We start from the raw sequence: 14,833 nt of genomic DNA on the forward strand, positions 1-14,833 counted from the left end.
GAGCTGCGGTGTTTTTGTGTGCACAGCAAAACCTGTTTGTCCACTTCCACCTCGCGGACACACACACACACACACACAATACTGATAATATGCTGACAATACAATAAAATAAATAAACCAGCCCATGTGGAAATAAGCACCACCTTGATAAAACAAGCGTGTTTTTTTATTTTTATGTCAGCACATCATACATCACAATACTTTATTACACATAGATTATGTAAGGCAGAATGTTTAGTGTTAGAGCTTTCAGTAAAAAAAACGAAAATGAGTTGATAAAATCATGATTTAAATAAAAACTGAACTCAATTTCCAGACATTTTCCTGCAAATGATGAAATGAGACAGTGAATTCAGTTCTGCTTCTCGCCGCTTGAAAGGTCCAGTCTGTGAGATTTAGGTGAGAGGGATAAAATAATGCTAGTGATACTTTCACTAGTCTATAATCATCTAAAATGTAGAAATTGTGGTTTTCTCTACCCCGAGAAAGAGCCCTTTATATTTTAAATACTTTATATTTACATCAGGAGGGTGAGTTGAGGGGTATTCTTCTCTATTACTTGATTTTTGTTGTCACTAAATTCTACACACAACCTTTAATACTAAAGCGGTAGATGATTCGTCTGTGTGGTTTTCAGCAGCTCTTCCTTCCTCGTCGCTTTCCCACCTGCACTTAACTGCGAGATGCAAGGACAGCTGATTGGTCAAAACCAAACAATCAGCTTTTCAATTCGTACATGGCGGTACAGGTTTGTGAGAGGAGAGGGAGGGCGGTCAAGTCCAGGGGCGTTCAGGCCGTGAAATGCTGATAGAAGTCTATTTCCTCCTGGGGTGAGCACGTCGCTGAAGGTGCCTGGGTCGGGGTCCGGAGGACAGTTTGGTGCCTGAGCAGAGAGACGGGTCATTATTAGTCAACAACAGCAGGAGGCCACAGACAGGACGTCAGGACTGTGGTGAACTGATAAGAGCAGAGCTCACACATATGTTCCTGTGCTGGACTATAAGGAGAGCTGGTGAACGCAAAATGCTTTTCCTAATATACCATGTGAGAAGTTGCTGTTTCAGTACTTAGTTATGCCGTTATTGATAAAACTCATACTTTACATACTATGACGGAGTATTGGGGGCATTTAAAGAAAAAAAAACAAGAACAATGTCGTAATATTGTGACCTTTTTCTTGTAAATTTACTACTTTCTTCTAATGTTACCACTTCATTCTTTTATATTTACGATTTAATTCTTGTGATATAACATCTTAAGCCATAAATTTGCAAGAATGAAGTTGTAAATTGAAGGGTTTTTCTTGGAATATAACTTAATTTTTTTCATTTACAACTTTAATTTAAGTTTTCCTACAACCACAGCAAAGATACATTACATATGCTGAATTTGTCCCCTCTTTCTGTCACTAAAATGATATTTGTGACATAATTTGCATCATGTACTAAATTAGCACGTTTCATTGAAACACGTTACTTCTGATAATGTCTCTATTTACCAAATGACAAGATGCCAAACGTGGGCACAGCGGATCCCTGAGGGAGGAAGGGGTTGAGAGGACTCACAGGACTTTGGTCCAGCCCAGGCGAAGAGATCGCTGTAAACACAAAAAGACAAAGACAGTTGTCTCAGCTGTCCAAAGTGTCAGGTTACAGCAGGAACACGACTCTCGTCCTCTACCAGTGCAGATTCAGCAAATACCCTTTAAACAACCAGCTGAATAAGGTCTTTGTAAAGCATGATAATGTGGTTAGAGGTGGAAACACAAGCAAACAGTTTCTACAGGAGTACATATTTAACCAAGTCCATCAATTTAAAGACATATATATTACATTATATTTATTTTATAACCATAAGTACCTCTGAAGGACGTTATGTTTATATCTGTATTTGTCTCTCTGTCCGTTACTTAGCAGGATTATGCAAAATCTACAGAACAGATAACAACCAAACTTTGTGGAAGGATAAAAATCTTAAATTTGCCTAAAGTGTTTTACAATGTGTATAACATAAAACACCTGACTTCCAAAAACCATTAAAACAGTAAGAGTGACAAGTGTGTCATAACAAAATCTAACAAACGTTCTTTAAAGATGCTTTTACATTGATACTGTGTTGTTTTTAATTGAAGTGTCCAACGTATTGTGTAGATAAGCATGAACTGGTTTATCGACTCACCTGCTGTAGCTTCCATTAGTCCGTTAAACACAGAATCATTAGACTCTGTGGTATCTGTCTGTGCAGCCGGATCTGAAGAACCTACGATCACCACTTCTCTCACTGCAAATCACAGAAACACAAAATCACATGAACAGAGATGATAACAGGAACAATATGTTCCAGATGAAAACACAGATCTGGCACCAGCCTTTTTGCCTCTACCTCTCTCGTAGATGCTGACAAATCCTCCCTGGCAGACCTCCTGCAACAGTCCTTTAAAGTCGGACACAGCCGTCATCACTGGGCCGAAGGTGATGTTGGGGTCGGCGGTGACTGGAGGCAGAGCCGACAGCACAGGTGGAGCGTGAAGAGACTGACAGCTCTGCAATCACAAACACAGAAAGCGGGAGGGAAATGAAGTCTGACGTGTGGGTTCAAGTCACAGAGTTCCTGTCCTGAGGATCTGAAGGAGAGGATAAATCTGAGTGCAGTTACCTGGAGGAAGTGGATGTGGTCGGCGGCGTGGGAAAGCTTGTCCAGCTCGGCCTCGTTCTTCTTCAGCTCGGCGATCTCCTTCTGGATCTTGTCCAGCAGCTGCTCAGCCTGACTGACGGCCGTCCTCTCCTGGGCATGGATCAGCTCCCTCACCTCGAAGCGCTTCAGCTCGATCGACCGAATCAGCTCGGTGAAGAGGGCGTCGCTTTCTTCAGCTGTGGCCCGAGCAGAGCGCTGGGGGGGGGGGGACGCAGAGAGCAAAGATTCTAACGTGATTCACTTGCCACAAAAGACTGGCGCTTCACAATAGAAATATCTGAATAAATGATTGTTTTTACGCAAATAAAGAAAAATAGAGACATTTTAACATCTATTCAACTGAACTGGGACTTAGCTCTTACCGAAACAGAGCAAATGGCCTGTCTCAGCTCCTGAACCTCCATCTCTCTGAGCTGAATTCGAAGCTGTGAGCTCTGCTTCATGTCGCCGACCTGCCTCTGAGGAAAAAAAAAACATGAATCTTAAGTCACACCTCTAAGATGTGGGAGCTGTGGTGGCCCGGAGGCACTGATTCAAAAACCACAACACGCTTTGTGTGTTTCGCAATAGACGTTTGTTTCAGGTACTTCCAAGTACTTTTTAGCCTGTTTGGATCAGATGCTTTGATGATAACACTGCTCTGTGTTTCTATTGGAGTTATAATAATAAAATGCCCGTAAACGATTCAACTTTTCTTTGTATGACTTTAATTTAATCACTGATCACTGATAACAGGTTTTAAAGTCCAAGTCTGCAGTTGTTTGCTTTATCAAATGAGTCAAACATTTCCCTAATAAATCAAAGAACTGATAAAAAAGACCAGATAAGTGCTGGAGGAGGATCAATCAATAACCAGTAAACAATGTATTCACAGTTAATAAACCAGTGTATAAACTATTAAGAAACTGGCACCATAGGTTTGTATCTTTAAGCTCGTGAAGAAGAGTACAAGTGAAGGATCTTTACTGTTTTGCATAACTATTAGAAGTTTGATCAGAGCATCAGTCTAAACACGTGATCAGATCAGCATGTGAGTGGTGTGTGTGATCAGCTGTGACTCGATCACTGGTTACCTGTCGGTCCTGGACCTCCACCTCAGCCAGCACCGTGTCGTGTCCCTTGTGCTCGTCCGTCAGACACAGGTAGCAGATGCACTGTTTGTCGGTGCGGCAGAACACCTCCAGCAGCTTGTCGTGCCGGGGACAGATGGTCTCCTGCAGCTTCCTGGAGGCCCACACCAGCCGGTGCTTCTTGAAGGCGGCGGACTCGTAGTGGGGTCGGACGTGGACGTCGCAGTAGGAGGCCAAACACACCAGACACGACCGGACAGCCCGGTTCTTCCTCCCGGTGCACACGTCGCACTCAACGTCGTCGCCCTCCGCGAAGCTCTGGGTCTCGGGCGTCGCGGCCTCCTGGAGTCCGGTCTTCCGGAACTTCTCCACCACGTCGGCCAGCATCGTGTTCCGGGCCAGGGACGGCCTCGGGTTGAAGTTGTGTCGGCACTGCGGACACATGAAGACCCCCAGGTAGTCCTCCTGGTCCCAGTAGTCCCGGATGCACCTGGAGCAGTAGCTGTGTCCGCAGGGGATCGTCACCGGGTCCTTCAGCACGTCCAGACATATGGAGCAGTTGAACTGGTCCCGGTCCAGCACCACCCCGGCCTGAGCCATCGAGCAGTACCGACAGTAATCACAAGGAAAGAGGGAGAAGCCCGGAGAAAACCCAGGAGGACCGGGGACAACACGGGACGAGAGCGAAACCCGGAGAAAACAAGGGAAGAACGCGAAACCCGGAGAAAACACAGGACAGCTGCAGAAAGCTGGAGAAGACAGAGGCTGACGCTTTGTTTACAGGAAGTCCAGAAATAAAGGGGCGTGGCCGGAAGCGGAAATAAGGGGGTTTAACATTTAAAACCACAACATTTCAAAAAATAACTCAATGTAATTAGATGTATTATTATTATTATTATTATAAACAAAAATAGTGTCTAGAAAATTCCTCCCTAGAAATGTTGAGTATGTGCAGCGTGCGATCTGCCAGGTCCAGACTGTTTCAGTTTGAGAGTGAGAGTGAGAGTGAGAGTGAGAGAGAGAGAGAGAGAGAGAGAGAGCGAGAGGCTCCCTTAAAAAAGGTAAAATCTTTCACCCTTGCAACTGTCAGATGATTTCAAAGGTTTCTCTGATCTATGAACACTGAAGCCTCCCATTGAATCCCATTCAATAATTTCCAGCTTAAAATAGCATTAGACCGAATGGAGGGATGATGGGGGGTCTGATAGATTCTGTGAAGCTAACAAGTTTTCATAAGAGGGAGACAGACTGGCTGGTTAAAGAGAGGGAGAGAGAGAAAGGGATACTAAGCGGGTCTACCGGCCTGCTTGAAAAAGGTGTAATCTTGACCACTACACTCTAGCGAAGCCCTCGAACAACAAAAGGCTGTACAAAAACAAAAAGCTCTATCTCTGACATAGAAACACTATGAGAGCAAAATTTGAGAGAAACTTATTTAGTTAAGTACAAGTATTAAGTAGCATAAAATAACCCTAACCAAAGTAAAACGAATGCCTGGAAATAGTAGCTGAGTGGTAGCTTTATTTTTAAATAACACAAAATATCTAAATAATATATAATAATAAAACGTTTCATTAAATAATATGATACAAAGACACAGTAAACAGAAAAATGGTAAATACAACTGATTGGCGTAAAAAGCAATGTAGTGAATTATAAAATAGCACAAAATGAAATGAGTAAAAAGACTAAAGTACTTGAGTAAAATAATAATAAAAAATTCCAGCAGTGTGTATGTGTTGTTATAGCATCTATAGTTGTTAGTGCCCTCTGCACTTCATCAATTACTGAGAAATTATTAAGTTTCTAAAAGTTGAAGGTAACATCCTCAAATGTCTTGTGATCCGACCAACTGTAAAAAATACTTTACATTAATATTTAACAGTTTAAAGTTGGATATCTTCATTGTGCAGGACAGAGAGCATTTCTGCTCGAAAAATCACTAAATCATTAAATATCAAAATAGTTATTTTCCTATAGGACCAAAAATCAACAACACATCAGGAGCTCAGGTGAATGCTCAAATACAAGTACTTCAACTAAAGCAAACACACACAGTAAAATGGTTTCCAATGCATTTTTTATTAAAAATGCTATTATATAATTGACAAACACAATAAATGTATTCTGGTACAGTGTATCCATTTCAGTAAATCATAAATAATGACGAGTGGAAAACAAAAAGGACAACACTTTTCTTCAAATTGAAAGGAATTAAATATGAGTATTGTGCATGGGCAACATAAATAAAAGGTTAGACAGTGCATCTTTAAAAATGAATTCAGTTTCCTCTTCATACAGAACAATACATTACTTTGGTCACAAACTTAAACATTAAAGGAAAAGGTTCCAGATTGTCATAAGGCTGCCTCAATAAAAACCAAGCATCATCCAAACATTCTGGGTTTCTTGTGCGTCGCAAGTTTGGAAAAGTTGGCAGCAACCTCGTTACCATATCAACAATTGTTTGTCACGCCTGTCAATCTGGATCACACACGTTCTCCAAAAATCAAGCAGAACACAAAATTCAAGAATCCCCCGCCTTATATGCATGGATTACAAATCTGGTCAAGGAACAAAAGTGAACTGGTAAAAGGATCCCTCAAAAATAAAATAGAACAAGATTCCCTCTCAAGTCATTCTGTGTCAAATCATCACACTTCGGGGCTGCTTCATCACACATGTGCCCGAGCATGCACGGATCACTAACTGCTGTCCCAACACATTGTGAGGAGCTGGTAATGGGATGCAACTTTAGATATCGATATCTTTGCAACGACTCAAAACTCAAACTTTCCGGATGTCTTGATGACTTTATACATTTGAATTGTTATAATTACTCATAATACTGTGAGTTTCTATATTATGGACTTGTTAAGATAAATATGGAGCTGGAAAAGAGCCATGAAACGATATGAGAACCAAACCTAGGATCTAGGAAAGTTCCCTCAAAGATGAAAATTCACTCTGTCTACTCACCACTAGGCCGATCGAGGGTTGGGTGAACTGTTCGATTCCACAAACACTTTTCTGTGGTGTCGTCCAAGTGTCTGTAACCCCCGACATTCAAATTCATGATGCTGGTGCGAATGCAAAAAGTTTGGAATCCGTTAGCTCTTATCTTTCTTAATTTAGATCTGAAAAAGATCCATACGTTTCTGTGATCGGCCCAAAGGTGTGACGATTTGACACGGAAAGACACAGTTTGTTTACTCACTTGTATTATCCTGTGCAAAGTGCTGATGGGGAGATTAAAACTAGTTGCTGTTACATTATGTCTATTCAAGCATTTCATCACGCATACTGTATGCTTTTCATAAAAAGTTATAATTCTCTGAAATCATAACTGCAGACCACCACTAATGGAAAGGAACAGGCACAAAAAATATATTCAGTTTTTTTTTCAAAACATGCATCTATGTCAGCGGAAGATGAACTTTTCCTCTACATGCTTTATCTGACGTTAGAGGAGTTTGCTAAATGAGAACGACGATTTCTAAAGCCAGTCTACTCACAGTCCACTACTGAATAAGCTGCAAGGATAAAGCTATTGTTTCCCTTTTCTCAGAGAGAAACTTCAATTATGATCCCAGTGCGTACGTGCATTTTAAAACATGTAAAACCTACGGTTCAAGTTTTGCGTGTTCAGCAGTTTCATATTTGGTTCACTTCCTACAAAAATACACAGCAGGTAGGATTGACCCAGAACAAATCAGTGGAATATTATAAGTCAATTAAAACTGTCTATGATGTTTAACTGTGTGTGTGCATGTGTGTATGGATGTTAACGGTTTATGTGTGCGTGCAATGCAAATGATATGCGCGTCTACACTCATGATGCGTGATGGTGTCATGGTGTGGCTTCACTTGTTCTTCTCCTCCAGTCCGCTCTCTGCTCTCAGGGCCTGGCTGCTGGCTGTAATGAAGCTGATCCAGTGTTGGAGGTCCTCTGGAAACTTGGGACACTCGATCTGCTCACACACACAGAAACGTTAGCCGAGTGCTGATCGGAACTGAAGACAAAGGTCTATCGTTTGCACACTAAATGGAAACAATTTGATTTTCATGGAAAGATGCAGAGCCTTCAGTTTTAAGGATTTTTTTCTTAATCCTTAGTGATCGTAAATCAAACAGCACATTTACAGTAGAGTCTGACCCATATATTAGCCCATCACAGGCATATCGTCATCCATGTTTACTGATATGATAACTGTAATTTTCTAAGATAAACAAGTTAAAACATAACTGCATTTATGTAAACATGTTGCTTTAAACAAATCATGTTTATTTTCTTCATTAAACTGTGAAATATCAAGCCTCGATAACATTTCTTTGTCTTATAATAGGAATAGGAAAAATTGCCAATTTCCTTTTTTAATATATATATCAGCAAATGTATCAGTATTGGAAAAATCTTTACTTTCTAATATTGATACTGTATCGGCTTTCTATCTGGGTCAGCTTTATATTTAAGTCCTTGGTTGACATAACTACAGTAATTGTTTTACTTCCATTCATAGAACCTTCCCTGCTTTTGACTGGAGCCCCTATTTGAAGGCCCACTATCTATTTTTGAAAAATTCTGTAAAAGACCAAACAAGAGTATTTAAGAAAAATATTGTTAGTTGCAGAACTACAGCTGTTTACTGATACTTTATTCCATCTTCTGCCTTTACTCACCTTCCTTTTGCATACAAATTCTATAACGCTCTCCGGGCTGCAGCGCACCACATTCTGCCTGCAGAGCATCACTGCAGACACAAAGCCGTCTTTCTTGGACACGAAGCGCTGCTCCAAGTAAAAGGCCTTCTCGTCCCATCCCAATACTTTGGTCCGAATCTCAAAAGCCTCGCGGAAGGCCAAGGAGCGCCGGTACCGGATGGTGGAAGCCCCTACCACCATTTTGGCCCCCATCCTGCACGAGGCCATGAACAGCCCGTTTCGCATGTAATGGTGAAAGCGAGCAAAGTCGCACTCCCTCAGGTATCGAGAGTTGTTCATGTGGCCCATGTAGTCCAGGTCATGCGGCAGGACCATGCCATCGATGCTTTGCTCTGCTAGAATGTCCCATATTCTGGGCTGGAACCATGCCTGGATAAAGACCTTGACCCCGCGCAGGAAGTACCATACATCCAGAGTACAGAAGAGCAGGAGGAGGGCTCCAAACACCAGCAGCATCATCTCTCTGAAACAAGACAGATATAAACTATAAACAGACCTGAGGGTCAACATATCAACTTTGACAAAACATTGATTTATAACAGTTTATACTTAATACACTTATTGATATGCTTTTGACTTTCTTTATCCTCCGAGGCTGAGGACCTAGACTATGTTCTACATGATCAAGCTGGAGTTGTGGGTGTGTCTTGGGGTTTGCATAGCTTGTGAATCAAAGGGTTCAAAGAGGATCACATTACATTACGCTGTATTTACATCTTTAGTCGAAGGAGTCGATGAGGCCGCAACTGCTGCTGGATGTTTTTGCGGCCAAAATACATTTCTGGTTTGCTGCTCTGTTATGAACTGTCTAAACAGCTCAGATATTTAAGTTGAACTTGTTATATGTAAATTAACAAAGTCAACTGTGAAACGACGTGGTGGACCAAAAAGCCAGGTCAGCACAGCAGTGCAAACAGGGCAATAATTACATTCTAATAAAACCAAGTAAAAAATAACCCAATATAACGAAAAGGAAACACAATACAGCGAAACGACATACGTTCGAGGTTGCAAGTTTGGGATCATACTGAACCTATGAAAGCCCAACGTGTGCAAACAGAGTCAACAAGTAAAAGTACGTTTGCCAAACTGCCTCGGAGCTGTTGACCCAGCTGCCGTTTCACAACACAACGGGATGGACGCTCGCATTTCTGTTTCCACAGTCGGAACTAAAGCAATCCTATATGTGGAGGCAACTTCTAGAAAACAAGAGGTCTGAGTTATTGAGAATTGATAGATTTTAATAATATCTTGCACTGTAGTAAAAGGTTTGATCTACAGTTTAATATATCAGAACCTATTTTATCTTATGTTTGTCTATTATGACTTAATTAATGAAGCCCTCAGGTTCCTGGAGCAGGACACAGTGACTACAAACCCTGCAGCCATGTTGTTTGCATTTGATTTGTTTCTCCTCGTGACATCTTGTTCTTGTATCTCCCTGTAAACATGTTCTCTCTCTTATGGACATGTCCTGCTTCACTGTGACCTAATGTTGTCCATCTTTAGAGTCCTGTGTCTGTCTCTTCATGTTAAGCATCTCTAAATAGTCATGTTTGTGTGTCTCTCTGTGGTTGTATTACAAACTTTATCTTTGTGTGCCATTACAACTGAGGCCCATTCAGTAATCCATCCATAATGTTAATCCCATGTACATCGTATGTAGATCACGCTACATCCCCTTGTTATCCTGAATAAACTTTACTTTGCCTTGTCATAGGAACTCCTCGCTTCTGTTTCTAAATTCACGACCTTAAAAATATCAAATCAATAAATCAATTATGATGTAAATGCGAAGAAAAACACGAGGATTCGCTTCCAAACCGAATATTATGGGTAAAAAAACCCGGAAGCATCAGCCTTCTACACGGTTTCACTTCAACCTTGAGGACCGTGGAGCTAGCGCGGCTCCATTCAACCTGCTGTCACAGGCAAATCTGCTAGCTTAGCCGCTAGCCGCGAGCGGACCGTGGCCTCGGCGAGACCACATCCGGGTTCGAGTATTCTGCTTCTATCGACGCGGGGGATTCGGGCGCTGGCCACGGACACGACAGGGTGCGTGGATGTGGCGGAGGAACCTACCGTGCGCCCCGGACTCACAGCGACCATGAGATGCGAGGCTGCTGCAACTTGAAGGAACCGGTAGAATGAGGGTGCGCGACTTCCGGGTGGTCGGTGACGACTTGAATTCTCATTGGTTGCCGGTGTCGGCATGGTTACGAAGTCATCATCATCCCCAGCCTTATCTTAATTATAACTGTTATTATTACTGTTTGGTATATTTTCAGTTGCTGGTATTTATTAAATAGTTGTTATGAACGTATTCAATATGAATATATATTAATACTCGCAAAATTCTAAAGATCTTATTTTATTTTGTTTCCCTGCATTTTATCAGCCACTGGGTGGCACTGTAGACAGACAGACAGACAGACAGGCAGATAGATAGATATACAGGAAGACAGCCAGATAGATGGATAGATAGATAGACAGACAGATAGAGACAGACAGACAGACAGACAGATGGATAGAGACAGACAGACAGACAGATGGATAGAGACATAAAGACAGATAGAGACAGACAGACAGATGGATAGACAGACATAGAGATAGATCGATAGACATACAGACACACAGACAGATATACAGACAGACAGACAGATATACAGACACACAGACAGACAGACAATGAGACAGATATACTTTTATTGTCTGTCCAAAACTGACAGATATTCTCCTTTTGACAGGGCTCAACAAAACCTACATTATTCACAGAATCTATAAAAAGATTTAAAACAAAATCAGCTGGATAGAATTAGTCCGTTTGTATTTGATTATTTGCAACGAATGAATAATCTTCAGTGTGGGTGATGGATTTGTTTGGACTGAACACATCACATCCCCATGATGCATCTGTGTCAGCTTGAGTTTGGACAAATAGCAACTGGGATAGTTACACAAAGGCACAATAAAAAGTGAAGTTTTATAAGTACGGTACGTAAACAGCTCAGTCTGTAGTATTCCTCCTGTCGGCGGCTGAAAGGTTCAGCCTTTCTTTATACCCGTTAGCAGGAGCATACTGATAGCTATATTCAACCTGGTTCACTGCCAATGTAATAGTATAGCTCACTGTTCATTTACTCTTCAGCTACTGTTAATGTGATGCCTTTTATTGCTCTTGTAGAATCGGTTTAAAAGATAAATTGCTGTACACCTGGTTTCTACATGGCACAGAGTGACACCGACTTTGATTTGATTGTTACTCAACAACTTTATTTTGTACAAATTCACAACGGTTGTATTGCATCAATTTCAGATTTGTACCAACTGCTGTTTATTTTGCTGTACAGAAAAAAACTCAATCTAAACCCCGTCTTGTTTCTCACTGAAAGTGGGTGAGGAAGTCTTTACCTAAATGTATAGTGAGGTCATAAACATGCATCAGTAGGAGTTCTAAATAGTTTCAATGCTTGTAAGCCCTATGAGACGAATTGTAATTTGTGAATACGGGCTATACAAATAAAATTTGATTGAATTTGATTGATTGATTGTATGGCTTTTAATGCTAATATGGTACCTGAATACATATAATCATGTTACTTCTCTTTAGAGGTAACTCGTTTCTTTTAGTGTTGTCAAGCTCTATATTTGTTTATGTCAAAATTTATGTTAATTTGTATAGATATTGGAAAAAAGTGAGTAAATAAGAAGTAAACAGTGAGTAAATATATACTGGTTTTCTATTTTTATTGCTTTTCCTATGTATGTTGTATTTATTGCGTTTTTATGTTATTGCGTTTTAATGTTTCTATGTTAATTGTAAGCACCAATTACCAGAGCAAATTTCCTTGTAGGTGTAAACCTACTTGGCAATAAAATACTTCTGATTCTGATTAAGAGTGAAGTAGGCACAAGCGTGTTACAGTCAAGTAGCCAGCAGCAGCAAATATTTCTCTCAGAAGACTTTGAATCCTGTTAATAAGCTGCCCCACAGAACACCAAACTGTTCACAGCTTTATTTGTTCTTGTCCTCCAGTCCGCTCTCTGCCCTGAGGGCCTGGCTGCTGGCTGAGATGAAGTTGACCCAGTGTTGAAGGTCCTCTGGAAACTCAGGGCACTGCACCTGCAACGAGCAAACGTCCTTCAATGAGCAAAGGATTGATACAAACATTACCAGTGTTCAATTTGCATTTGTATTGAGGCCTCCTCTCCTACCTTCCTCTTGCAAAGATGCTGCATGATCTGGTCCGGGCTGCAGCGGATCACACTCTGCTTGCAGTACATGACGGCACACACCAGGCCGTCTTTCTTTGACACAAATCTCTGCTCCAGGTAAAAGGCTTTGTCGTCCCAAGTAACGATCTGACTCCGCAGCTCGTAGCCCTCACCGGTACACAGAGCCCTTCGGTAGCGGATGGTGGTGGCCGCCACCATCATCGAAGCTCTGAGGGCTCGCACGGCCTTGAACACGCCGTTGCGTGTGTAGAGAGAGAAGCGGGCGAAGTCGCACTCGCGGAGGTAACGAGCGTTGTTCATGTGGCACCCTGTGATGTCATTGGAAGTGACCCGGCCTGTCACCACCTGCTCAGCTGTGACATCCGAGATCGTAGGCTGGAACCAGGACCGGGCGATCACCGCCGCCATTCGGAGGAAGTACCACACATCCAGGCTGCAGAAGAGAGCCAGCAAGGTGCCGAGCACCCACAGCAACCAACACATCCCTGTGAGAGGACACAAACCAGCAGAGGAAGCAGTGGGGTTATTGGGATGTGTGAGAGCAACATCATCTATGTGCCACTCTCATGATATTCCATCCTATTGATGGGTATAAGTACACAGACATATTGGTGCCCGAGTTTATGTCTTTATGTGCTGATGTGAAAACTTGTTTTGTAGGATAAATGATGCAGAAAATGTGTCTATTCTTATTACATTTAAAATATATTTGGTCTTAATTCAATTTTTTTGTATTTATATTTTCCGTTTCTTCAATCAAAAGAAATTATCACCTGAAACTCCTTCTCCTCTTTCAGCTCTCTTATAGTCTCATTTTTACAGGTGCGCTTTCTCCTAGTTCAGCTCTTATCCTCTATTTTAATCATTTTTTTATATTTTTTATTATATTTCTTTCAAACATGAAGTGAAGCTACAGACCAACCTGATGAGTATCAGTGACTTTTCAGGATCTATTTAAAAAACACACGTGAAGGAGTAAACAGTCCTAGGGATCGCACCACTCAAAATACTTAAAATTCTGGATATAAAATATCTTAAAAGTAAAATAAAAATAATTATCATTCTAATCCCAATAAAAAAAAAAAAAGCCAATGCACAGAAAGGATCTGTCGCTCACGCATCTCCTCCCAAGATCCCCGGATACGGTGTTTTTAATTTCCCTCGTAAGTGCCGAGTCTGTTGCTTGAACATGAGCGCAGTTGCACATCTGGGCATTCAGCGGTGCTATAATGTTCTTCGGACATTACGAGTGTTGCGGCTTCAGGGCTTTAGCCTCATCTTCAGCACAGGCCAGGTCCGCTTCAGTTAAGGTCCACAGCTCCTTGGCATTCTTCCACACCTCAGTGGAGAATAAGTAAGAAACAGTGGGCGTCTCGAGCGCACGTTGAGCGGCCAAATTCAGACTGCGAGCAAAGCATTTCATGTGCAATAACTCCGCCAGTTTTTCCGGTGTTTCTTCCTTGCTTGTTTTGAGTTGAGGCGTGTGCTGTTTTTGCCTATGCTGCCCCCTTTGGCATTATTGTGCACTGCACCATAGGTTTAGTTTCGTTTTCAAGACGGCCGTCAAAGCATTTGATGCCGTATCGATACAGTAGCATCTGCATCGATACAGTAGTATCTGCATCGATGCGTGCATCGGCATGACGACGTCACGACATATCGCCATATCGATTTTTTGAGCACAGCCCTAGTTCAAACTCTGTTAAAACTGCTTAAACCTCTGAACAAAGTTTGAGAGTTAAACAACAACTACAAGATCTTGAGAAGAGTCGATAAAATCCACGAAATCTCACCTGCGGATTCCTGCTGTTTCTACACGAACCTGCGGAGTCTGTCCACACACACAAAGAGACACACAGATATACAATCCCCAACACACTCAGCTACACACACTTCAACCCTCCCCTCCGCTCATTCTCCATACCGGGGTAAAGTTTAACCAGATTTCTTCCGGATATGGTTTTCAAAATAAAAATCTATTTCATTATATTTATGAAGAACTGGCGTTTCGTCATCAAATAAATTACACAATTTAAAAAGTAGGATTATTATTAAATACATTTTATTCCAGCATTGGCAATTTCAGATCGCAAAAAGTCTACAGAGTTTTC

At 41.5% G+C, this 14,833-nt stretch overlaps 3 protein-coding genes across 3 annotated transcripts; all 3 read right to left on the minus strand.

The window, feature by feature from the left end:
• Positions 1–127: 127 nt before the first annotated feature.
• Positions 128–4,588, minus strand: ftr67 (finTRIM family, member 67). Its single transcript, XM_053438060.1, has 7 exons — positions 3,768–4,588; positions 3,057–3,152; positions 2,656–2,889; positions 2,383–2,542; positions 2,179–2,280; positions 1,499–1,597; positions 128–883 (listed from the first exon to the last, which is right to left on the minus strand). The coding sequence occupies exons 1-7, from the start codon at positions 4,362–4,364 to the stop codon at positions 816–818; spliced, it is 1,356 nt and encodes a 451-aa protein (XP_053294035.1). The 5' UTR covers positions 4,365–4,588; the 3' UTR covers positions 128–815.
• A 1,239-nt stretch (positions 4,589–5,827) lies between these two features.
• LOC128454623 (protein THEM6) lies at positions 5,828–10,664 on the minus strand. Its single transcript, XM_053438064.1, has 3 exons — positions 10,569–10,664; positions 8,445–8,949; positions 5,828–7,735 (listed from the first exon to the last, which is right to left on the minus strand). Exons 2-3 carry the CDS (start codon positions 8,943–8,945, stop codon positions 7,628–7,630), a joined length of 609 nt encoding a protein of 202 aa, XP_053294039.1. The 5' UTR covers positions 8,946–8,949; positions 10,569–10,664; the 3' UTR covers positions 5,828–7,627.
• Positions 10,665–12,106: 1,442 nt separating this feature from the next.
• LOC128454621 (protein THEM6) lies at positions 12,107–14,668 on the minus strand. Its single transcript, XM_053438062.1, has 3 exons — positions 14,516–14,668; positions 12,702–13,207; positions 12,107–12,609 (listed from the first exon to the last, which is right to left on the minus strand). Exons 2-3 carry the CDS (start codon positions 13,203–13,205, stop codon positions 12,502–12,504), a joined length of 612 nt encoding a protein of 203 aa, XP_053294037.1. The 5' UTR covers positions 13,206–13,207; positions 14,516–14,668; the 3' UTR covers positions 12,107–12,501.
• Positions 14,669–14,833: the final 165 nt, after the last annotated feature.

The sequence above is a fragment of the Pleuronectes platessa genome, chromosome 13 (genome assembly GCF_947347685.1).
Source record: "Pleuronectes platessa chromosome 13, fPlePla1.1, whole genome shotgun sequence".
Lineage (NCBI taxonomy): Eukaryota > Metazoa > Chordata > Actinopteri > Pleuronectiformes > Pleuronectidae > Pleuronectes > Pleuronectes platessa.